We start from the raw sequence: 27,284 nt of genomic DNA, 5'->3' as shown, positions 1-27,284 counted from the left end.
TCCAATGCAATACATCACAGCAGGCTTGCCATATTTACAAAGCTCATAATGTTTTTGCTGACAATGTAGAAATTATATTATTGAGGTCATAGTTGAAGGTGGTGGTGTACTGGACTAAATTCTAGTAAGATGGGTTTCTAATTTTTGATCTGTCCTATTCACACATAAATGCTATCACTGACTATGACCTTAAAGCTAACATACATAATGTAATTACCATCTTCATGACAATATGAACAAAAACTGAAGAAAACAGGCATTGCACAAATAGACTTTATGACAGGCGATGATTATATTGTATTGCACTGGACTGTACAGATGTACAAAATAAAGTGTTTATGTAAAACCATTTCGAAATACACATAATGAAAATAAATTCATTACAACAGCACTAACTGACTCTAAAATGTAATATGTTGAGTTGTATTCTGAAAGTATGCATACATACAGCTGCTTCTTAAGAGAATTAGAGAGCTACATTCAACACAGTAAATCCAGTTATTATGCCTCTTCACACCAGGCATATGTTTCTTCCAACCAACTGTAAGAAAGTGCACCAGAGCTCTTAAAGGTGTTTGCATGGTCCAATTAACACCAGATGCTAGCCCTTAGCTAACTTACCGAACCTCATAATGCACAGACCTCCAAGGAGTGAGCATGGTCCAGTTAGCACCAGATGCTAGCCCCTTATCTCACTGTCTTCAGCCAAAAAATATGCATAAATTAGTTCCACTTGCCTGCTCTGGCCACCTCTGCTCTAGATTTGCACTGTTATAAGCACAAGACCACCTTTAACAGAGCAAAATAAATCTCATCTATATTGTTCCAAAGCTATATGAAACCAACTGGTTTGTTTTATTATTGTTTTATACTGAAACAAAGACCAAATAACAACTGATGAGGCATGCTAAGCCATTCAAATGCTTGTATGGTCATTTCATCAGGCAGATTACAGGCAAATATGCTATTACAATCAACCACTACTCTGGACAGCAATTACAGCAAGTATGCACAAAATGCAAATAGTCCATTGGGGTTCTACTGAAGTACTCTAAATGGATTGAGAACACAGATGGTAATGAACTGTACATCATCACTGTATGTACATCTGACCTGATCAAACCATTGCACTAGGACCACAACTCCAACCTTCCTAACATTTTCAGCTTTTTCCAGCAAACAGCTTAATGAATAAGTGGATAAAGAAAGATAATAGAACAGTGAGAACAGTAAGATAAATTCAGCAAATTACCTCACTTTACTGTAAAACAGCCTTTTAAAACAGGGGGGAAAACACTTAAAATAGCAGGATATCCAAAAAAGATGATATCTAGTCTCATATCACAATATAATAAAGATAAATATTGATATATTGCCCAGCCCTACTGTGAATACAACATGCTAACGTGGAGAAAATGGAGGTCTTATAATTGTATTACTTTGTCAAATCATGGAGTCCCACTGTTCTCAGCACTGGACGGTACATTTTTTGATTAATTTTAAAGGGTTTATGGGCATTTTGTGCTTTTTTGAATGTGTTTGTGTGACTCTAAACGAGGGCTCTAAGGGCCCTGAGTTGGAAAAAGTTCAACTCTGCAGCTTTTTCTCTGCCGCCTAATTGAGAGAGCTCAGGGGGTGTCCTTCTCTACCACTGTCAACAGCAGAAAAGGAGAAAAAGGCTAGTAGTGCTTATTACTGACCACCCGGAGCTACAGTATCTGATTAAACGGACAAAACTTGCCACGACATAAACAACACACATCAAGCTAAGAGGAACATTAGTGAGGCACTTGAACCTTCGGGTAAATTTTTAGATTTGTGTTTCAGTTACTGCTGTGTTTCCGATTGCCTTAACATCGCTGCTGTAAACGGTTGTGTGTAGCTCGCTGGCACACAAGACACTGATAGCGGATTATGTGCTGCCCAGCAACAGCAAGATGCCACCACTGCAAAAAATGCCCACGGTGTGATAAGGATCGGAAACACAGGGTGGAAAATCATTTTTTCCAGTGTGATCATCGCCTTAGGCTTTTAAAGAATTATACTCCTGTATTGCACGTATATTGACAGCTTTACAAATCTTAGTTGTTGAATGATTTCTCTTTTACCCAAATCCAACTTGATACTCATTTGAAACATAAAAAATGACATTCATCCCAAATACACTTTCCATTTGTATTCTTCACCTAGTCAAGAATTCAAGCTTCTTTGGAGTATGTGAAGCTCACACTCTAGCAGATGGCACAATCATAAATCTTGAAAGAAAGATAGTAGTTTAATGACAACATCTCTAAGACTGCACTGTTTTGGCTTAACAGGTTAACTTTTGCACTACGTTGTGTCACACACGGTACCACCATTATTCAGCGTTCAGTAAAACAGCAAGGTTTTTTTTCCATAGAAACAGGATAAGAGTAGAGCTATCATTACCATTCAAATCAACATAGCAGTATGGTCAGAGCAGCAGCCATTTTGATGCGCAACGTTACCAATGCAACTGTTGTGGTGGGTTAACTTCTGTATAAACTTACGTAAAAAGAACTCGACTTGCGGCAAGTTGAGGTTAGGTTTTGCAGTCAACCAAAGCAGCAGCACAGAAGTAACAACATGGAGAGGCATATTTGTCCCCTGTCGTCGTTGCCTAGCTGCTAAAGAGGAATTTAGGTTTGCTGGATTCCTGTTACAGCATCACCTACAGAGAAGAGTAACTCGTCAGAGTACTTTCACATTACCACATGCCTGTAGCTTCAGCTGGAAGATGTATTTGAGCAGAGACTTCACTACCTTTGAAGATATATAATTAACAAAATAAACCCGCAAAAGGAAAGAAAATATTCTTACACCTTGTTCCTTATTAAGCCAAAAAAAAAAAAAAAAAAAAAAAAAAATACAACTGTAAACCAATCCCAGTTTCTTTCTCTCACCAAACTAACACTATCCTAATTGCAATAACTCACTGTAAAACACACTTTATTCAAATTTGTCAGATACAAAATAAAACTCACCAAAACTATCTTGGTTAACGTTAGACTTTCCATTTTTCCAACAATAACTAACTCTGGTTAGGTCAAAATAAACACGGTATGAGATCGCTGCTTGTTCTCGTGATATTTCGGCTGCGCTTTGGAGAGCAGAGCTAAATGGTAAACAAACATGGCAGCACACCGGTAAGGTAAGACAACACGTTTACATGTCGTTTTCTATATGTTCTCTGACATTTATCCTAACGATATGAGGCGGTCTTTGTGGAGAAAAAGCTTGTTTAGTGGACTAACTTTGCACTTGAAGGTTGCCCGTTCTCTTACATTTTAACAGGTCTGACGCTACTATGCGCCCCTGCTGTATCTAGGCTAATGGCCAACATGCTAACTATTATTTTTATGTCACTAGTCACTTGAAACAAATTTAGGACGATATAGTCTGAGTGGGCGGAAGTTCGCTGCATAGATCAGCCTCTCATTGGGCGGAATGAGCCACCCGCTGAAGTCCTGCCCTACCACCTCCGGTTGTGTAGCAGTTTTCAACCGTTTTCAACACATCCTTTACTAACTTTTGCGGTGTTTGATCTTGCAGGGATGTAGCCATTTTTCTGCCATGGTTCACATCCTGTAGGCGATATTTTTGTGGGCGCGTTACACCAAAACCTGTTTCCCCCCGGCAATATTTTTGCAAGCGCACCGTTGCTGTGGCACCGCCCAGAACGATTGTGATTGGTTGAAAGAAATACAAGCAGCCGGGGCATCGGTGGATTAGTGGTAGAGCAGGTGCCCCATGTACAAGGCTGTTGCCGCAGCGGCCCGGGCTCGAATCCAGCCTGTGGCACTTTGCTGCATGTCATCCCCTTTCATGCTAACTTGTCCTGTCCATTAAAGGCAAAATGGCCCAAAAAATATCTAAAAAAAAAAAAAAAAAAAGAAATACAAGCAGCCGGGGCGTTTTTTTCTCCAATCTTAAAGTGAGAGTGGGCCCAGCCAGACCTTTCTTTTCTTGAGAAAGGTCTGGTGAGCGAGACTAAGGACAATAAGAGACAGGTTGAAATAAACCAAAATTTCCCTTTAATTGGGCGAGTTAGTTTTGGAAATACACTGATCTACACGCTATTCACTCTGTCTCTCTCTTTTTACCTTTCAGCGGTTCACTGAGCAGCAGCTCTCACTGGTTCTTCTGAAGCAGCTACAGTAATGTTACAGTAACATCATGTTTAAACAAATGCAATTATTGGCAACAAAAGAAACAATGAAATATGATATTATTTGAAAGTAACGAGTTGATTATTTGAAAAGCAAACTAAATAACTGATTACTCTAATTGTACAACACATTACTCATAACAACAAAAAAGTCATCTGAGTACTCTGTAATGCAGTAATCCCAACATTGCCATTATAAATATATGTACTGTGCAAAGGTATTGATAACTTGTATGGCAGGAATAGGCCAAAATGTAGTACTCAAACTATTGAGTGTGACACACTGACACATTAGCCCCACTGATGTGTGTTGGCACAATAACAGCTAACAACAATTGTCATTTTCTTTTGTACTAGTCAAATGATCAGGGCAAACAGTTTATTCACTCTGTTTTGCTGGATTTGTTTCTCCCACAAACAACATGTAATTGGTTTTTTTTTTTTTGTTGCATTATAATTTTAAAATTATGAAGCAATGAAATTATTAAATTTAAGTCACTCATTTATATAACAGCCTATATTTTATTTTAATAATATAAAGATACGTGCTTAGTGTGAAGGTAGAGAGAAAATAATGAAAACACAAACTTATATCCAACACCTAAACAGCAGAGAAAGCTCAGTTCTGATCATCTCAGTTCACAAAACTCCGCACTGGCTTAACGAGAGCAAGGCAGAGGAAGGCAAACAGGGGATAAGTACACAGGAGGGCTGTTGGACTGGCAACAGATGGTGCAATGTGGCCAACCTATCTACTCACAGAAAACATTGACAATCTGCCTGGGAACACACTGGGCTGCCTGGCAGGCACTAACTTTGGATGTTGTCAATGGGTAAGAGTGAAATGCATGATTGATGGCAACTTGCCACTTTCCAAAACACCAGAGAGTGCCTCCCAATAAAAACCCTACTGAACCTTACTGTAAGTGGTGTGCTACATTTTCAGAATCTCACCACTAGTGCTAACTAGGTGCTTAACAATATTAATGGCTGACCACGCACAGCCTCATTTCTGGTATCACATTAAAAAACCCAACCAGAACCCAGGTCTGACCAAATACTTTCTAATCCATAAAGCATGTGGTGTTAGCCAGTTTTAAAGCACAAATACGGAGGTGGGACATGATTCCTTCCATGTGATGCACTTTGGGCGAGAACATTATTTTATGCCTGGAGAAAGCATGGCTTTGACTCTCAAATTATGCCAATTAGGCTAATGTTGTTTACTGCCTAGACTACAGTGCTGAATGGCTCAAAGGAATGCCCATCACTGAAGAGAACACAGTGACAAGGAAGCGGAGAATGAGGACACAGATGACTTATCAACAGGCAAGAGACACAACACAAGCTGAGGTTAAATTAAGATACTTTTCTGGCCAACTTTATGACCTATATTGAATAATGTTAATAATCTAATAACATTCAAAATGCACATTTCATGTTTTTTTGTATTTTCTGCATAGTGAGTGGTAACGTTGACCAGTTTTTATAGCAGTACACAAAATACATTCAATACATCTTGACTCAAGAGTTGATAAGTGAGAGGGGGAACTTATTAACATGAAGCAGATGGAATGGCATTCCCATCCCTCTCATATACAGTTTTCAAGCACAGATTATCCATAAGCGCAACACTTTTCCTCACACATTTCAAAAGATGGGGATTGGTGACTCTAAGATGGTGTGGGAATGAGTGATGTGTCATTTGTTCCCCAGCCCGTTTCCCAAAATGACTTTGCGAGCACAGCTTCCAAGAGATCGCAGTCTCACAAATTACAGATAAATTTGAGAGTGCTACAGGATTCTCGCATGCTCATGCATGGGTCATAATTATGCTGTTTGTTTTGATTAGTGAAACGTGTGAAAATGAGAGAGGGGAAACAATCTCATGTTGCCAATCACAGCTTGGTCTCTGGTCTTGCTAACTCGCTAACTAATCCAATTAGTTAACAAACTAATTCTCACAATTTGTACCTCTCCTTGCTCTTTTCTCATTAGCAGACATTTCTGCACAAAATATTCAGGTGGCAGACTTTCATTTTTAGCTGCATCTGACCTTCGAAAATTGAAGAGTGAAACATTGCTGTTAGCAGAATATATCAGTCATAGCTAAATAACATCCGTTTTGTTAGTAACTTGGCCAAAGGTCAAAAGGAAACTTGGCAAGCTCGCAAAAGATTGGTTGTTAGAAGAAAAAGCAACAAGAAGGTATGGGTGGTAGAAGTCAGTCTGGAAGAAGAGGACTGGATTTGTTCAATGTGTTGTTTGAATGATAGAGAATATGAGTTTCTTGTGTTTTCTGTTGCCCTACGGGGAATTGAGCAATACTTTGTTTAGTGAGATAAAAACAGTATTGATTTTGTAAATTTGGATGATGTACAAAGATCGAGTTGGCTGTTCACATATGAAACATTTTTATTTGCTAGCTATTTGAAAAAGCCTGGGCAATGAGGAAAATGGTTCTTTATCAGGATAAATTATGGGTTTGTAGCAGTTCTTTTCAGCGCATCATTTGAAACATATTATTCCAAATATATTACATGGAAAACTGTAGCAGTACTTTAGAATGTAATCATACACATGATCCCCTCCAGCAGGCAATAATGTGTTTCATCCTATGTGTGTGTGTGTGTGTGTGTGTGTGTGTGTGTGTGTGTGTGTGTGTGTCAGTTCCTCTGCAGCTAATCTCACAAACTACTGGACCAGCCAGGCTAATATTCTGTGTGCACATTTATGACTGAATGCTCAAGGATATCTCGTGGTTATGGTGATTCAAATTGTTGAAAAACCTGTTTTATTGACTGTTTTATACCATCATTGACTGCTATCTCCTTACCCCTTTTAACTGTACCAGAAGTGGCTTGGCTAAAAACAACACGCCGTACCTAGGCATCTTGGCCTTTGTCATGCATCTGTTGGGCATCTACAGATAAATTCTATACCTGATATGTTATGATGCACTAAAGTTAGGCACATTTCAAGATGAAAAAAAAATCCCCATCTTTGTTATCTTTGCCACTATCTTGACTATAAAGAAGCCAGGAGACTTCCAGCTGGGACCATTCCACAAAGCTCTCAGCGGTCCGGCTCAGACCTTGGCAAGGCCACCTGGCAGAGATGTGCACTCTACTGTAGATTTATCATTTTTGCTCTTTGGTTTTCTTTTTTTTGTGAATACATGTTATTGGAAGTAGTATGAAGAAGTAGAAGTTGTATGTTTTGTTAAATGGTGGCATCTTGGAATCTCATGTGAGATGGGCCGGATGATTTGCATGACACAGAAATAATAATATATTACCTAACAAACTAAAATGACAAAAGTTTCCATCAAAGAGCAAATAAAGTAAGCTACGCTAGTTTTATCAGAAGTTGGGGGTCAAGGCTATGCTATACACATAGCTGTAGTCTGCCAGAAAACAAAGTAAAGGTTGCAAACAACCTCCCTTGGACATCTAACCAATCTACAAGAGAAAAACAGAGAAAGGTCAGGAAATATGTCCAATATTTTGGTTTATAACCAAATACCTGCTAAAATGAATAGCTACAGCTACTTAATTTTTAGTACTGAGTAGCAACTGCGAACAGGCTAAACTGTGATTAACATGGTAAAATCTAGCTGCAAAACATAATCTTGTTAGCAGTGTGTTGTTAGCATTTAGCTCAAACACTGCTGTGCCTGAGTAGCCTGCAGACTCTCAGAGAAGCAAGCTTGGCTGCAGACTTTTAGTGTTGCTGGGTTTTATTTGGCCAGGTTTTAGAAATTTGTCTCTGAAATTTCTCCTGCCAATCCCAACACTTACATCTGCCTCATGCTGGGTTGGGCTCCAACACAGCACAATACAACACAACACAAAATTGTGTCAAAATTGTGTCAAATCTGTGACATTTCAAGTTATATTATTCATTACGAGCTCCTTTTTGCATTTGATCTCAGCTTAGACTCAAAGAATTGATCTTAAGCATTAATTAAACTCATTCTACTAAAACGTCAAATAAATGTCCAGTGTGTTTCTCATCAAAATCATCACCACAGTGCACTAAAAACACTATCCAGACACTAGATTTATCGAGCATTGTGGCTGCTTGGTTTGTTGGCTGCCTGTGACGGGGAGGATTTAATTGATGATTGTCTGGCTGAGTAACTATACTTCTAATTCACTTAGCACAGTCAAACAGAGGGGGGCTCATCTTGCTCTTGAGTTTTGTGCTAATGAACACCCTTGCATCCGCGCCCTTCCACCCACACCTCCCTTCAACACATCACTGTTAATGTCTTTCTGTCCCTTTTTAATAGTTTGCGGGAGCTGTTCTAATTCCATCAGCAGCCACTCACTCTGATGATTAATGCCAGTCCACTGGTGGCCTGGAGGTCGCACAGTTGTTTGTTGACGTCGCTCTGAAGTAGTGCTCAGCTGCAGCGTCTGAATAAACAGACTGAAGATGTGAAAAGCTGGCTCGGTGGTTGGCCGTGTGTGATTGTACACATTGACAGCAGGTGACTGTCGATTATTAAAATTACATACTTGGATGTGGGAAACAAGTGACATGCTGCAACAGCACAAGAAACACAGTGAGTCTTGTTTATCAAGCGAAAAATACAAAACCTTCTAATAATAAACAGACATGGCCTCATTTCTCTGTGAAATGGCTGATGTTATCAGTCGTGTCAAATATGCACACGAGATTGTACAGGAAATAGAATTTCAACAAGGGTGAGAATACTCCAGATTTGTTCCCGGTGATGGTCTATCAGCTGATGCAGTGTATGTTCTCTGACTGGACTATGATCAAATTCGTTACTTTCCAGAGTCTTCTTTTTGTCAGAGAAAAAGTATACTACAATAGCCAGCCAAGATGAAATAACCACACAGATGGAATAAAAGTATGTTCATAAATTTAAAATACTACAACATATGTTAATGGGTAATAAAGCAATAAACAAGGAAATAAAAACATGGGGAGAAAAACATCAATTATTACTTGAAATTCAAGAACATTTTTGGGTGTATTTTGCCTGATTTTTGTTGTATTCTGCTTTTTTTGCTGTTACCCACAGTCATATTACAAGATCAATACAGCAAAGGACATTCAATATGATTTTGCTCGTTTACAGTCTATTGATTATTTGTCATGAGCTCTACTGAGCAACAAGAATGGAAAAAACAACTGTGTAGAAATAAATGGGGGTTTTTTCCACTAAGGCTTGGTTAATTTCTAAGACAAACAACTGTTATGAGGTATATTATTTGTTTTTGCCAGGATGCCAGATGTAGATTTGTCTGGCATATCTACATAATTTACATATTTAAAGCTTTGCTACCATCTAAAACAGCTGAAGTGTTTTGCATCACATGGAATGAATAATGCCCCTTCAAATTCAAGTCAAACTGAAGCTCATAAAATGCACGACGAACCACCAAAATTGAGCTTGTACAGCAGAAATGTACCCAGGGGAGCAGCGCCCCTCAAGTTAGCTACATTTTCTAAGCCACTGGTTGAGACACAATGCTACAGCCCATTAGAAAAATTTGAGGATGTGTGCGGACTCTAAGGAAGCAGACCATTTTGAGCCAGGCTCACTGTCAGAGCATCCCCACAGCACTTTCATCTACCCGCTTGCTCCCACCCGCAGCATTGCATGACAACTTTGGCTGCAGCAATACTGGCAGGATCCTGCAGTCCCTGAAGGAGTCATGCGATTATGCATCCCTATAGCCATGTTGTTCTGAATTACACAAAGAAGACTAGAGGCTGCCTTGGACATACTGCTTTATGTAAGAGAAGCTCAACAAAAAACAACTTAGTGACATTGTCTGCACAAAACGGGACAACATAAAGCAACAAAGGTTAGGGCTGTTATTTCAACTGGCAAGCAAAACTGAAATAACTCCATTTGTGGGAAAAGTTGAGAGCAAAATATGTGGATGTAGCTTCTACAACTAGGAAGTGAACCTCAAAATATATGGGGCTAAAAAAAACCAATTGAAATATTATTTAAATGTTACTACTAAATCATAAAGCCTATATAGTCATTATGTTGCCATCCAGCTTTAAAGATTCCACAACAGTCAAAAAAGCAGGTACTATATGATATATATTTAGGTCCTATGTCTTGTCTGCATGGCCATTTACCAGCTAAGGAATACAGAGACCTATTAAAGTATGAGGTGCACTCCCCCAGAACGTCTTGAAGATGGTATTGCTTCCATATATATAGCAAAATACATACATCTATAAAGGGATCTAAACAAGGCTTAAAGAACATAATAATGGCTAGGGCAATATCAAGGTATTAAGGTATAGTGGGTTATTTAGACATCCCAAAGGTATAATTTTCAATACCCTCAAAAGTATAGATTCTCTTCTTTCTATTAAACTGATATGGAGATGCTGTATTAAGATAACGCATTGCACAGCATGCACCACTAGGTGGCAGTCTCTACTGGTGACACAGGCAGCCGATCTGAGAAAAATGGTGACTGCGAGTGGTGGGGATAATGTTACAGGACTAGTAAAAAAAGGAATAATGCCTCTGCCCCTGTTTGGAAGTATTGTCACATGTAACTTCTAAAGATCACTTCTCCCAAATAAAAAATTCAATTCAATTCAATTTTATTTATAAAGCCCAATATCACAAATCACAATTTGCCTCACAGGGCAAAGCAGTTTATTAGCCACATAATTTAATTCGAAAGATCTGCTCTGTTCAGCCCACTGATGTATTGGATCTGCTGCGGCAACAAACGTCATCAGGTCCAGCAAGAAGGGCTTTTATTTTCTATGTATTCATAATTATATGGTATATGAGATATATATATATATATATATATGAGATATATATATATATATATATATATATATATATATATACATATAGTGATTGTTATTTTACCAACCATATCTGTTGCTGATACATAAGTAGCTCATCTCTGTACCAACAATAGACAAAAAAATAAAAAATAAAAACAAGATTTGTCAATAATAATTGCAGCTCCTACACTTATAATGAACAGTGACAATTAATTCAGGAAATGAATTCAGAATGCCTGTTTGAGCTGCAAAATACAAATTAGCTTTATGGTATTTAAGGAGAAGCAGAAAATCCCCACAAAATCACTCTGACACAGTCATTGTGTTCATAAAGTCGGCCTCTATTCAGTCAAGGGAATCAGTGGAGCGGCTATAACATTTGTCTCTTGACACTATAACGACAGTTTTGGGTCTCTGGTTTCTTTATGAGAGAGACTTAGTCACTATCTTAAAATACAACTGCACTGTTCAAGATGTGCATGTAAATGTGACATACAGCACAGTGTAAATTCTGATTACAGGGACAAAGAGATACTGTTATAGTAGCTTTAGAATGAGATAGTATTTAACTAGAATATCAAACACCAAAATGTCTCATTTCATACATTAAAGCCATATTCTGTCTCCTGTAACATGACATACACACACACATACGCACACTCCTATTTACCCACATCTCCTTAAGCATTAGTATTTCCAGGACATTTCGCCACTATTGATTTGAGAGAAAAGAGAGGAAACAGCACCAGTAAAACAAGACAATAGAAATACAAGTGTCTAATGTGGAAAAGGCAATAAGACAAAGGGAGGATGTGGTGCACAAAACGACACAGAGATCTCAGATAATGTCTCGACTGAGTCGCTATTAGGTTCAGGGCTCTTATCTCAGTTTTTTCTCCCCCCCTCCCTGTTTCATGATTTGCCCATAAAGCCAAAGACAGAATCCAGAGTGGGTGACAAATCAGCACAAGCCACAATACCACCATGAAGACCATATTTTTTAGTGTCCCTTCCAATTCTTATTACAAAAAACACCATAAAGACTAAAGACTTTTTGATCACCACAGAGGACTTATTTTATCACATTTTACTCACAAATTTGTTAAAATCATTGTTAGTGAGCACTTCTCCTTTTCCAAAATAATCCATCCACCTGACAGGTGTGGCATATCAAGATGCTGTTTGAACTGTATCATTACTACACAGGTGTTCTTGGGATGGTCACAATGAAAATCCGCTGTAAAATGTGCAGCATTATCTTGAAATAAAAAGACATTTATTGGATTTTCATATGACCAGTGCTACAGAAATGCATTTTTTTTTGGTCACAGATGCCCCCAAGAATCAGTCAGTGTCTAGTGTGACCACTATTTGCCTCATGCAGTGTGACACATCTCCTTCACATAGAGTTGACCAGGTTGTTAGTTGTGGTCTGTGGAATGTTGGCCCACTGCTATTAATGGCTGTGCAGAGTTGCTATATATTGGCAGGAATTGGAACACGCTGTCATACGCGGCTCCAGAGCATCCCAAACATGCTCAGTGGGTGACATGTCTGGTGAGTATGCAGGCCATGCAAGAACTGGGATGTTTTCAGCTTCCAGGAATTGTGTAAAGATCCTTGCATCATGGGGCCATGCATTATCATGCTGAGGTGATGGCGGTGGATGAATGGCATGACAACAGCCTAAGAATCTTGTCATGGTTCTCTTTTTGTCAGTAGCTTATCCCAGCCTGTACCATAACCCCACTGCCACCATGGTATACTCTATTCACAACTCTGACATTAGCAAACTGCTCACCCACACACCACCATACATGTTGTCTGCCATTGGCCTGGTACAGTATAAACTGGGATTCATTGGTAAAGAGAACTTAAGTCGGACAACCGACTGCTATCAGGTCAAGACCCTGGTGAGTAAGGACAAGCATGCAGATGGACTTCCCTGAGACGGTTTCTGACAAATAGCGCTGAATTTCTGCTGTTTTGCAAACCAAGCAACAGCGATCAAGCTAGCTGGTCTGAAATGATCTTGCTGGATCATGGATGTAGAGGTCCTGAGCTGGTGTTGTTACATGTGGTCTATGGTTGTGATGTCAGTTGGATGTACTGCCAGATTCATGGAAACAACATTGGAGACCGCTAATAGTAGTGAAATGAACATTCAGTTCATATGAAAAAGCCCTGGAGAACATTCCTGTAGTCATCACGCCAATGGCACACTCTTTGAAAACTTGTTACATCCACGGTATTATGTTTGGTAACACAAATTTTAACAACTTTGCAACCAAAATTTGAGACAAATAAGTCATTTATGTCCATAGTAAAAGTCTGGTGTTGCATTTGTATTTTTGTTCAGTGTATGTAGAAATAACTGGGTGGGTAAATGTTTTGTAAATTTGCCTGGAATATTCTTTTTCATGCCTGTTTACTACATCTCTATGAGAGTGAGAAACAGAGAGCAGGGGAGACAGTGTGGGTGTTTGTGTGTGCATGCATGTATATCTGTGTGCGCGTCCGAGCGTGTGTGCATCTTGTTCATGGCAAGAAATCAGCTCAGTTTAGCACATAATGGAAATGTGAATAGCCCAGAGCGCCTCTCTCCCACACAGGGAGAGAACTGGCTGGGAGCAGGCTGCATCTTTCCAAATCCAAACAGCGAGAGGGAGAGTTAGCTAGGTTAAAATCATGCCCCCCTTTCCTCTCCCTCCCTGGAGCGATTCACAGCTCTGCCCATACATTACTCAAACAGGTCATCCAAACAGGTCTCACTAGCAGTCTGAAACCATATTCACACACATATGCGCACACATGTTATGCACACGGTTAAGCACACACTTGTAGGTGAAAAGGTGATGTTGCTCATATTATGACAGATGACATCTTATATACGGATCTCTCAGCACAACAGCCCCAAAATGTTATGCTTAATTTAACATAAACTCTACCTTTTTCAGATTCAGCATTAACACTTTTTACATTTTCATACACCCCACAAAAGGTTACCAACCTCAATACATACTGCATAACTATTTTTCCATTTCTCTGTCATGCAACACTGAGATTCCCTTGACCAGGGCATTATCTCTGTGCCCAGAGGGATATGAGGAAGACTTACATGCCACTTCGAGAGACGCGTTCCGGCTTACGGCCTCTCCCAGATAGTTTCGGGCCACACACACGTAGCTGCCATCATCGGGCTTGCTCCGTCGTCCGTGGATGATACGTAGGAAGAAGAGGGACCCGCTGGGCAGCAGCATACGGTGGGAACGGGGGTTGTCGCGGTCCGTCTCAACGCGCTCCCCATCTTTGTACCATTCCACCGTGGGGGCTGGACGGCCCTCTGCCTTACAGTTGAGAGTGGCTGGTTCCCCTTTGGACACAATGAGGTCAGAGGGGTGCTCGACAATGCGGGGAGGGAAGTCTTCCTGGCGAAGACGAGACCCTGAAGAGAAAATGACAGAGTAAAAATTCCATTAAAGAAATTATCATAGTAAATACAAACACATAAAAAATGCAGTTTAATTTTGCTGCAGCAGCAACAGCAGTATGTCTGGAATAAATTAACTGTTTAGTTAGCAAGGACAAACACCCGCTAACAAAGTACCTCCAAAATAGAAACAGTAGATGAAAGGGAGTTGTTGATTACCATACCACTTCTGATTAAAGGGATAGTTCGGATCTTTTAACGCAGTATTGTATGGGGTTCCTACCCATAGTCAGTGTATTACCTACAGTAGATGTCAGTTGGCACACCCCTGGTTTGAAAAAGCAGGCAGGAGTACTGATAAAGAAGCTGTGCAATGTAGTGCTGTGCAAGGGTCAACAACAAGATGTATTTCAGCCACCTAAAGACAGGACCACCTAAAGAAAAACAGTATCGTTTTAAATGTATGCCATATTGAGAGCATTTTCACTACTTTACCTTGCAGTCACAGAAATTTCTGACAGGAAACTGAAGCAGTCGCTCTCTTCAAAGCCAGACTCCATTGAGAAAAACAGTACTTTAACATCGGTGAACACAAGAGCTGCTGGTCTACCACTGCCTCGATCAGTTACTTTGGTAGGGTTATTGGGTGACTTTAGTGTTTAAAGGGTTAGTTCAGACTCACTAAAGTCACACAATATCACAAACTAACTAACTAATCGAGGCAGCGGTAGACCAGCAACTCCTGTGTTGTTCAGTAAGCCAAAATTACTGTTTTTGTTGGTGGAGTCTGGCGGCTTTGAAGAGGGCATAGATGGGGAACTGAAGCCGTCTACAGCTGCCCCGTCAGAACAGGCTGTCTGACAGAAAGGGAAAGTGGTCAAAATATTCTCAATATAGCTTACATTTAAACTGATATTGATTTTTTTGGTGGGACTTTTTTTAAGTGGCTGTAACAGTTTTTTTCGTGCGGCCCCCATCCACAGCAGTGCATTGCTTTGCTTAGGTGTCAACACTCATGCCGCTTTTCCAAACTGGGGACATGCTGAAACACATCTATTGTATGTAATACACTGGCTATGGATGAGTACCTTTTTCAACCTCACTTGAAAAAAATCCTAACTATCCCTTTAAAATAAGGTGTCAATCAGAAATTTTGAGTCATATCTCTGAAAATAAGAAAAACTTAAAGTAACTGGTCCATATATTGTAGTTCTCTACTCCCACTATGATATTTTTAATGATTTTCAAACAGGTAACATTAGATGTGCACACATTTGTATGTGATTGATAGAATAAAACTCAGTATAATTTCGTTCCAGTCCTTGGAAGGAAAGTTGATTAGTGTCAGGTTCTTACTGACTGCACTATATGCTGTGTTACTGCACTCAGGCTCCCATGTTTACTTACACAGACAGGAGCTGAGGAGTCATTACATCTCATTAGCTTTTTCATTAACACGTTCCATCAAACACTGACATCATCAAACATGTTGTCTCAGTGGGTGCAGAACAGCCATTTTTTTCCACTTTGTAATGTAACAGTGTGCATAATGCAAAATGCGCAGTTCTCTTTCCCCTTTAAAGGCTACATTACTACATTATTAGCATGTGTAACATTTAGATTTAAACCCAAGTATTTGATAGTCAATCCTCAGCAAATGTCATGAGAATAATCCTGACTATCCTGATAAGAATAACATCATCATTCGTGTAACAGCAACCCAGTTAACAACCCTTACTCTGCTCCTTCTTGCCATTTATTTGGCCGTGCGAACACCTCAATGCCGTTTCTTAACTTGCACCTCTAAATGTCACAGAGGAATGACCCAAATGTAGTGGCACTGTGTTTGTTTACAGACGTGACAGCATCACAACTCTCATCTGTTTCATGGTGTATGAGCACATTACAATATCTGTGTTAAAAGGTCTTCCTCTTCCGTTGTGTGCATGCAGACAAACCTAGAGAGTGATTTTTGAGTCATTAAAATAGAGTTTTTGAACCGTCATAAGGCAAAGAAATAAATCAGATATGAATAAATGACACGGTCTCTTGTCTTTTTGCCTCTGATGGTGACAAATCACACAAATTGCAAAGGCAACTATGATTATTGGCTGCTACACAGCAAAAGAAATAAAGCTGCGAATGTGAGTAAAATTGATGTGACTGTCTATAATGTTAAGGGCTTTGTTGACAGAACGCATTCCATTAGCTGGCGCCAACACACCAAACAGCGGTGATACATTATGTTTTTAACATGCTTTTAAAAAGCTATACATACATCTCTTGGGTAAGTAACATTCGTGTGGAACCACAAGGACTCACAAACAAAAATACAGTCCTTGGAATACTGACTTCCTCTAATTGGTTGTCCCATTACTCAGTCTCCACTGTGGCTAATGTACAGTTTGAATGTGCTGTCAGACACAGAATTGAAATTAGATGATTTAAGTTGTGGGTGGCACAGTGGTTGGTACTGTCATCTAACAGCGAGAAGGTCCTGCAGGGTCCTGTCAGTCTGTTTGCCCTGTGATGGACCGGCAAACCATCCAGCCTGCTTTCTGCTCAGCATACTCCAGCACCCCATGACCCTGAATATAAATAAGTGTGGATAGAAAATGAATAGATGGATGGATTTTTTTTCTGTCTATGTGACTCCTTGAATTAAATGTTGGCATTTTAAGAGCTGAACATGTAATGAATTCAGTGATGTCTTGAAATAAAGACACCTGGTATGGACACATTTAGAAAATTCTCAAACTGGGGCTGATCTTTTAGTCTCGGACTGCCTAAAGCTGTTAATCATCAAGCTTTGTGAGTCTTTTTATTTTTCTCTCCGCCATGTGGGCCTGTTTATGGGGTTCTGTCCATGGTGCTGAAGCTGAAACTCAAGGTCTTGCAGAAAAAGCTGGTCAGGAACACATTAGGACTTGTAAGCAGGCACCACTCTAATAAAAGTCACTTTGATGTGACATCTGTCCACCAGTCGAGTTCAGAGGAACTCAATTTCGGCTTACAACCAAGAGATTAATTTGATTGTCGAGCAAGGAGCACCTGTCTTCAGGTTCTTTATCATTTGAAATGAAGTTTGACATGTCACAACCACGATGTCAGTCCAAGTCCTGCAAATCTCAATTCAGTGATATTGATAAAAGACTGGTACACAGACTGCAAACTCTAAGCATTATTTTCTGCAATAGATCACAGATTACCTACAGTACTGCCACAGGCATAGTCAGTCAGACTTAAACAGTTGGGTTACTTGTGCTTCCTTCTACAGATGTTTAAATTTTAATTTAATCAAAGAGGCTGAAATGTTCACTGTGTTACGATTGTAACACATATGTGCAGAATCTATTACAAGCGGCAATAGCCCAGTGATTAACCCTGTTTTTGTTGCGACTGGGTCAAAAATGTGTTGATTATTCCCCCATGTGCGTAAAATAGAGTGGTCAAAATATTAGAAACACCTTTCAGCATCAGTCCAATACAAATTACAGCCTCCAAAATGACCCAAGAATTCAATCTACACTCTTTGATCAACAAATAAAAAAAAAAGATCCCTATAAGCTTCACAGAGATACTGTGGGATTATTGCGGTGTCATTGTATTGCTTTTGCTTTAGATTGCACAGATGTGCTGTACCAAATAAACTGGCAACACAGTAACTCCAGTGTCCTGGAACCACCCACACCTGCACTTCATTTACTCCACTGACACAGATTTATGTTATATGGGCTACAGGGGACAGAGTAGTAAAAAAGCACTTCATGATAAGGACAACACTTCCTGTCAGGAGGCTTAGATATGTGCAGTTTCACATATGCACAGAATGTCTGTGTTTTGTATGAGTAACCTGTAGACACAAACAGTCAGGGGTGAATCTCCAGAATATAGAGTATGAGTAAGCATCCTCTCTATGGCACATTAGCCACTTCAGCTATACATCATCTGCCTCAGCAACCTTTTTGCATTATAGGCCATGCAGAATATGACCTAAGATAAGTCCATTACAGCAAACTGTGAGCACATGCTGATAAATGATAGGTTTGCAACATCTCTGAAGGACTATATAAGTGTAAGACAACCAGCATATGAAGATTTAGGGAGTTGAATTGATTAAAACATCACCAATTAAGGACTTTTTTTCCCTCACAAAATGCAAAAGGTTTAGCGTGGACTCATTTTTTTAGTGCCTGCACATATTTCAAACCACAATACTTGCAGAAAAACAGGTGATTTTAAAGATGGCAGACTAGCCCTGTAACAAATGTGTTCAATTAAGGCAGACCTTATGAATAAATAAGCAACTTTAGTCTACCTAAGCCATTAAACAGTTGGCCTGGCTTTATATCTTAAAGCAAGACTGAATGAACCAACTGTGGTATGGCATATTAATTGCCATGGTGCGTTTATGATATTAAGCATGATATTAAAAGGAACAACACAATCACTATACATCATGTGAGATACCATACTCGGCATCTTCTTCATGCACTTGAACTGACAAGATCATGGGTCGAATAAACGCTTCAGGTCACAGCCCAGTGTGTTTCTGAGGCTCAATGTGAGGCAAGAAATCATTTCAAGCGTAATATTTACTCATAGGTTTATTCATGAACTTACCGTCGGTTTGGGTGTATAGAAGTCCACAGAGAAATAAATACTGTAGAGGACCCATTCTGGCATATTGGCCCCGTAAGCTATCGGCGCATGAATTCCTCCTCAAGCGAAAAAAAAACAATTAATCAAACAATCCTGTTTCCAGTTGCGCGACTTTGTGATAATTTACAGTCTCAAGTTAGTGAACTAAACACAACCGAATCAGTTATTTCAGCCGCTGAAAGAAAGCATTCACATGTCCATTCTTCCTCTCCAAGAGCGCACACACCAGTAAGCAGCGGTCTGTCGACTCGCCCGACACGTTTGGAAATTTCTGCAGTCGCCAATTGCAAACATCACCGACGCCCAAAGACACTCCGGTTACTCACGGTTTCCCCGTCCGACCGCATTCTTGTGACACTTTTACCGGGTCCGACCGCAGGGAAACGCGTCCATCCTCACGCGGGACAAGTTGAGGGTGATGAAAAGGTGGGAGACGGGATTCAGTCAGAGGTGAGTGGCTGGCACGGTGCAGCACAGCGCAGCCCCTCCTCTCCACTCCGCTGCCCTGGGAGAAACTAACCGGCGAATATTACACACACACACACACACACACACACACACACACACACACACACACAATAGATGTGGACGCCAAAACTCAGCAGCACTTTACACTCTGGACAATTAGATGCTGATAATGATGCTCATTAGTCCCCCCCTTTTTTCTTGGAGGCAATCTGACACAAACAGCTGATAAATCCACAAACACACAGTCTGATCAGTCAAACATGATCTCTATGTATTTAAATGCAAGTGTGCTGTTTTGGCCATTTTGTTGGTTAGGTTTTGTTTTCCTTCTTCCAATTCTCTCATGGACAGATTAGACGTATTAACGTTATCTTTGGTGGATATTTTTAATCACCATTTAATTGTACTTAATTGCATGGGTGTCTAAAAACTCATTAAATGTCCTTTTCTTCAACAGAAGTGTTTCTGCCTTTTGTTCCCTCTCATCTGTTTCTTACCAACATGCAGCATCAGGACACTGCTCTGTGCACACATAACGGACAGTCTGCCAGGTTTAATTTTACACATTCAGTAAATCAGGACAACCCAATTAAAAAAAAACAAATATCCCCAAGCTAATGCTCTGGTATGCAACATTGCAACTGCAACTTGATAATACTGTCACTGGAGCCATTTTGTTTGTCCAACAAACAAGCATGCCCCCTCTGTCTTGCAGATTTGAGACAGAGCTGATGCATTATTTCTGCTATATTATTTCTGTGCTTTTCCTTTAATCAACTCTTGTGTACAAGATCCTGCCAAAAACACAATGTGGCAAGTCAAAAGAATTTAAACAAAGCCTTCCAGTTTTACCAGGTGGCATTTTATTTTCACCTTCATGGTTGAAAAGCTTTTACAAAAGGCGTACAGATGTAAAGAAATGGCACTTCATTCCCGCCCACTGCCCGAGGTGCTTCTCCTGCCTTGTCGTCAATACTGCTCAATATTGTCAATAGCATTATAAATGCAGCGGCTCGCCGTGAGACGAGAATGAGATGGGCTGTATCAGGTGTTATTGATCCAGAGGGTGAAATTAAACCATTTTTGGCATTGTGTTCACAGCAGCAGATTGAATAGTAATTGTGGACGATGGCTAAATCGAGTCTGTATGAAGGGGGGAGTAAAGTGAACACAATCATTTTAATTGGAGAGATCTCATCCATCAGAGAATGATGTGTTCAATAGAATTTTTCTGTCAGATTGGTCTTATGGCAGCTCAGTTTAGTTCATGGTGTGAAGATGTCTTGCCTCTCGGTAGCTTTTTAGTTATGCTTCAGTAATGCAAGCCTTCAACAAAACTGACGGGCTGGAATATTTTTTAAAGAGGCATTTTTAAAGAAATGTCAAAAAGTACTGTATCTCTGTTACTGAATCAACCACAATGCAGTGGAGGATTTGAGTAACTTGTCTCAGACAGTTTTTCAGACTTTACACAGAGAGTGACCTTAACCCATTGAACGTCCTGTCTTTCAGAAGTACAAGGAGATAATAAATAGGCTTTTGGAGAAATTAATAACCTCAGAAAATCCATCAAGGTGAAGTTTAATGATCTGAGAAGGAAACTTGAAGAACACGTTAGTGCTAATTATACCAAATGACTTAATACACAGAGATGCTGCTATTCATCATAAGCACTTACTGCTGGAAAATAATGTTGGTCTCAATCTCATATTACTGTCCACGGAGAATTGAAAGAGTCAGTCATAGGAAAAGTGGAAAACTGTAATAGATCTAAAGCCAAAATGGTAATGTATGTGCCTAAATGGATATTAAAATATTTATTCTAGACGCTGGAAAATGTGCTGATTAATACGCATCATCCAGTAATACAGCTATAGATATAAAGACATACTTGAGACAGTATGAACACTACTGCATGGTGAAACACATGATATCACATGCAACCACTTAAAACTACTCACACTGTATATTGCTGCTAGTATTGCATGCATCACAGACTGCACCCACTGTAAATAGCACAAATAAGAGATTTTAGAGTAAAAAACTAACATGTCACAGGATTTGATTAAATCTGTCACGCCACTTCATTCTTAGTCTAGTGACAGCCTAGAGCTGATTATATAGCATCCTAAAAAGGGTTCACATTCAATTATTTTTATTTATTAGTTTGTTTGTTAGGGACAAGTACAGAGACACACTGAAGCTAATTTCAGCGTCAAGTGTTCAATGTCAAGCAGCAACCTTGAGGGCTGAAAAATGAAGTCCTTGGAAGTGCCAAAAACAGCAGTTCTTTCAGTGGCCACTTGGGGCTAACTCCAGAAGCGAGTCAATCGTCACAGACAGCTTTAAAGCAGAAATAAACATGTTGAAAGCAAAAAACGATGTTGGTCTCTATAGCTAATTCCCCCATTCATAACAACTGTCAACCTGTTCTCATTCCTAAGTTGTCCAATTCTACTGCTTTGTCAGTGATTTCCGTGACAGACACTAACGAAAAAAGCAGCCTTTTCTTGCAGGTGTGATACAGCACTGGGAGGCATCAGTGTATAACACTGCTGGACTGTGTCAGTTTGAAACACCACCAGATAACAATGTATTTTAAGGAGCTGGAAAGTCCCTAAAAGGTAGGGGATGGGGCTGTGGATGAGACAAGCAAAACCAGACTTTCACCCAGGAGCAAAACCATGACATTTTTTTCTAAACCTAACCACATGCTTTTGTTGCACAAGGAAATAAATGTGAATGTGAGGTGTTTTACTACTGTCGTAAATTTATTTTGAAAAAGACTGTATGCTTCTAGCGAGCAGAACTTGTATAGTTCATGTGAAAACAGAAGAGTATTATAAAGAGACACAATGCATGTAATGGAGTAATTAGACACAGCGTCCCAGACAGTCAACAGCTGATGCAACCAAGATACCTAGTGTCATATTTAGACGTAAAAGTGGTGATATTTGATGGGTTAGGAGTGAGTACATGTTGCAACTGCACAGGGGTGAATTTTTATATAACTCACCCGTTTACATTTTATTAAGGCTCAAAGTCACACATAATTAAGGGTGGGGCCGCTTTGATTGACAGGCTGTCTGCAAGGCGTCAATACAGTTTGTGTCTGATCTACCCCTCGCCCCTCCACAGCTCCACCCTCTCATCCATATCCAAACAGACTAATGAAACAAACAAGAAAAGAACACAAAAAATGTATATCAATGTGTGATTTAGCGACATCTAGTGGTGCAGTTGGAGATTGCAACAAACTGAAACTTGGCACACTACAGTGGCTAAATTAAAAACGGGAAAACACAAATGGCCCTATTTAGAGCTGGTGTTTGAGTTGTCCATTCTGGGCTACTAAAGAACAACATGGCGTTTGTAGATATAAATGGCTCACTGATGTCATGATTGCAGTTCTGGTCAAGTTTGACCAGGACTATACATGTATTGAACAAGTGACCATACATTCTGTTTAAAATCTGCATAACAGTGTGCTGTTGTATGTCTTAGGCTGAAATCTCCAGTCACCATGTTATGTGTAATTCTATATCTCTGTTTCAGTTTTTATGTCATCCTGCTGAGAAAGCCCTTAACAAAAGCAGAATGCTGTATCAAGTAAATAAAACACGAGACATAATTTCAAGCTTGCCTTACTTCTTGCTGCACTTGCATTGTATGCAATCAGACATCACTGCGATGCACCAAATTCACTTGTATTTTTTGTACACTATAATACTCTGAATAAAAAACATACATTACAGAACTTGAGTTACTGTATGCTCAGAGATGCCATTAACACACCCTCTGAAAATAGGTGTATCTGTAAAAGCGCCTTTCTATATGTATGGCTGGGAGATTGAAAATAGCATTAAAATGGAAACATCCAGGAGAAAATGGCATGCAGCCTAAGTAATTGCATAATGGCATTTTATGTCTGGCATAAGGTCAAAAAAGAGAGAATGCACGTTTATTGAATGAGGTGATTTGATGTTTATCTTTGAAGTTGAATAAGATAAGAGAGACAGAGAAAGACTCCATCTCTCATCACACACTGAGACAGACATGTTTCCAGGCAACGTGGGACTCTGCTGCCTTTTTCTCACACAAACCAAAATCAAAAGGGCTACTGCCTCTCATCAATCTACCTTTCTCTCTCCCTCTCCCTCTCTGTCTCTCTCTCCGTTGATCACACATAGAAGACAGCGTCAAGGTCACAAGTTTTGTCCGCACCATTACCTACTCATAACCGTGTTTGTCCAAGCCAGGAGTGTTGGAGGTAACAGATGGTGTGTGTGACAGTGTGTTCAACACCAGGCATGCTCAGCCTTAGTGAGAGTAGACAGAGTAGACATGTGTCCTGACCACAAAGCCCAAGCCTGTATACAAGTGACAAAGCTCTGCCTAACAGCTTAGGGTCTTCAGTCTGGTGGATGCCTCAAACAGCGCCTTCAAAATTTACACCTATGACTTGAGTATTTCCGCATCATGTACAACAAGAGGAATGTTTTTGTTTTTTTAAATTGCAGGATCAAAATGCAGTTGTTTTCATTGTTTCCAAATATAATGAATATGAATATATGCAGCTTTTTGCTGTAAAAGGTGCTAAACTAGTTTGAGTTTCAGTGACAAGCTGATGGCACTGTTTAGTTAATATATATTGTAATAAAAGTGTAATAGAAACATGCCATTTTCACCTTGCTATCCAGTTTTCCATGTTATGAAAAACACTATAAGATATCCAATAAAACATATATTTTTAAAGTACCCTGGCCTTTTCCCTTTCCGCCCAGAAAAAATGTCATTTTTATACTTTTTTAATATAACCGCCCCCCTACTTTTATTGTGCTCCAATATATTGTTTCAACAAAGAAAGGCATCAAATATAAGACAGGAGGAAAACTCTGTATATTGTTCCACTGTGACCATGAGCTCCACTGAGCAAACTTCTCACATAAACATTAAAACCAGTAAATCCAAGGATTTATGGAGCTACCAATCCTACTGAGGCTGCTGCTTTCAGCTCTTCATTTTGGATTGCAGATCACTGAGTCACTCTGGCTCTCATATTGCTCCATATGATAAATAAAGTTGTACTGTATTGAACTGTAAATTGCTCCACATGAGATCAATTATGTTGTAATGGATTGTACAATCCATCAGTTGCAGTGACTTGGGCCTTTGGTGGCTGTGGTTAGCTTCTGTCTTGTGCAGCTCCTCCCTGTTGTTGAGATTGGCTCAGCTCCATAAGTTATAAGGTGTTTTCATGACTGCTCTGTGCTTCCATACAAACGCAACATAAGGTAGTAAGGGGCTGGGGAAAGAGAGACAGTGCGAGCTGACTGTGGAAGTGGAGAAGGGTCCAGCTGACTGTTCAAGAAGCAAATCCCTTTAGGGGATTTTGTGCTTCAACAGTCGCAACCCAACACCCCACAGAAGACTTTGAACCAAGTCATGAAAATTGATGGTCACACAGCAGACTACTGCACTTGGACAGATCTCTCTGATACTGTAAAGCCTTAAAAAGTAAAGCCATTCGCTCCAATGGCTAGTCACCTGGTTCAAGAGAAGATGCTGGAGCAGCTGATGGACCAATTTTTTCACAATACCAAACTAATGCATCTAGGACAGGGATACTGAGCTTGCTTTGCCTGGGAGCCACTTTAACAAAATGACAGGAGGCCACCGGCCAGTTAGTTCACAAATAATATAAATATTCATCATTATATGTGACTAGTCCATACCCATTGGTAGCTTTGTCACCTTCTACCCATGCCATATGTGCAGTTTCACATGGATTGACCATGTCAGTGAGTAGAAAAATGTGGGACAGACAGAATGACTGACTGACAGTTTCCGTGATTATGTACAGCATACCATACCATGACTTAGTCATACCAAAAATTAGGAAAAAAAGAAAAAAAAAACCCAAACATTAAGCCACAGGGGGAGCCACAGCGATCGGCTGCATTTTAGCCATTTTTTAGCATTTTTCTGTTGTTATAGCGCCACCCAGTTGCCAATTAGAGTTAAATTTCTGCAGTCACCTTGAGGCGTACTGTTCTACATATCTACCAAGTTGAGTAAAAATCGATATGGCGGTTAGGCCTAGATAGGAAATTAGCTCTCTACACCCCCATTTTATTTGATGGGGTCAGTAATGGAGGGGTCCCCTCAGATTATGTGTGGTTATATGCCTACAAAGTTGCATGGTGATCGGTGAAACCCTTGAGATGTGATGAGCCACGCCCTCTGCAATATTCATTGCCTTATAGAAGCTCAGTTTTAGTAAGTTTTCCAACTTTTGCCAAGAGGGAACTTTAGATATTGGTCCCTAGATTATGTTTACCGAGTTTCATGCAGATCGGTCAAACTTCCTAGGAAGAGATCGATTTTAAGCGTTTTTCAAAAAATTCAAAATGGCGGAAAATCTATATAACCGGAAGTTATGGGTTCTTGAGGCAAATTTGTTCCTCATGAGGAGAGGCATCTCTGTACAAAGGTTCATGTCTCTACGACACACGGGGCATGAGATATGCCCATTCAAAGTTTGCAATTTCAATCGGTTGTTATAGCGCCCCCCTTTGGCCAATTGATGTAATATTGCTTCATTCGCATCCTCCCATGACCCTCTACCACTGTGCCAAATTTCACATGGATTGACCACGTTAGTGAGGAGAAAAACGTGGAACAGAGTCATTATATAGTAAGATAAATGAATTGGCTGTTTTTAACCTTCAGACATATCCTGTCCTCGCCCATCACATCAAAATTCAACATGCAAGGTACCCTACTGCATCGGTTTTGGATGTTCAGGCACAGCTAGTCAATAAATAAATAATTCGCTTGTTACACACATCTTCTCTTCTCTTTTTAGCCTTTAATGTATAGGACAGACAAGCGTGAAGGGGGGAGAGAGAGAGGGAGTGACATGCAGCCAGTGTTGGGTAAGGGTTACTTTAAAAGTAATCAAAGTATGTTACTGCATTACTTTCTAAAAAAGTAACCAGTTACTTTACTGTGTTACCCCCTGAGTAAAGTAACTCAATTACTTTAAAGGGCCAGTGTGTAATATTTGGCCTGGTTTATTATACACCGAATCCCATTCTGTGCAGCAAAATGTGAGCGGAGGATTCAGCCTCTCTTCTCGTCCGCTCAGTGTACTCCGACTGGCTCTGAGTCTGTGTCCGCTACAAGAAACTCTTCAAAATCGCGTTCAAAGTCATCCATTGCAGCTACTATAGTCTGGAGATATTGCTAGGCTAAATAAACAGCTGAGCTCTGTTTACAGCTCAGCTCAGCTGTTTAGTCCCTGAGAAAAGTAACTCAGGCACTTTTAAAGTACTTTTGAGTATTCTACATTTCCTATTGGGCAATGGACCACAGGGCACTAAGCCTACATTTTTTTGTCTCCAAAATTAAAGCCATGGACCACTTGCTCTTCACTGAGATCCAACTCTCCCATCACAGCCGTCACTTTGACCAGTAGAAACACACAATGATCTGCTGCCGTAGACAACTGTATGACAACAACACCCCAGTGTTTTTAATATTTCCTCTAGGGATGTTACCACACAGAGTAAAAGGGGGAAATGATGGTGTGAAACAGCAGAGGCACTTTGTCAACCCGCTGAGTTAACGTTACTGTCATTAGCATCAAGCTAGCAAACAATGGTACATCCTCACGGTCGGACATTAAGTAATAACATTAACAAATAGCGCGGGGCTTTTACT

At 40.0% G+C, this 27,284-nt stretch overlaps 1 protein-coding gene across 3 annotated transcripts in view; it reads right to left on the bottom strand.

Moving 5' to 3' along the window:
- Positions 1–27,284, bottom strand: part of LOC125897748 (roundabout homolog 2-like) — a 124,099-nt gene that overhangs the window by 96,729 nt on the left and 86 nt on the right. For 2 of the 3 annotated variants that reach the window (XM_049591087.1, XM_049591088.1), the window contains exons 1-2: positions 19,053–19,595; positions 14,118–14,444 (exon numbers count right to left, since the gene is read on the bottom strand). In XM_049591087.1, the coding sequence (XP_049447044.1) occupies positions 14,118–14,444; positions 19,053–19,107 (382 nt within the window). In that variant the 5' untranslated portion in view covers positions 19,108–19,595. Of the gene's footprint in view, positions 1–14,117; positions 14,445–19,052; positions 19,596–27,284 lie in introns of those variants that run through there. The other variant, XM_049591089.1, reaches the window with a different exon arrangement.

This window comes from Epinephelus fuscoguttatus, linkage group LG12 (genome assembly GCF_011397635.1).
Source record: "Epinephelus fuscoguttatus linkage group LG12, E.fuscoguttatus.final_Chr_v1".
Classification (NCBI taxonomy): Eukaryota; Metazoa; Chordata; class Actinopteri; order Perciformes; family Serranidae; genus Epinephelus; species Epinephelus fuscoguttatus.
This window is presented reverse-complemented; position numbering and strand designations above follow the sequence as displayed.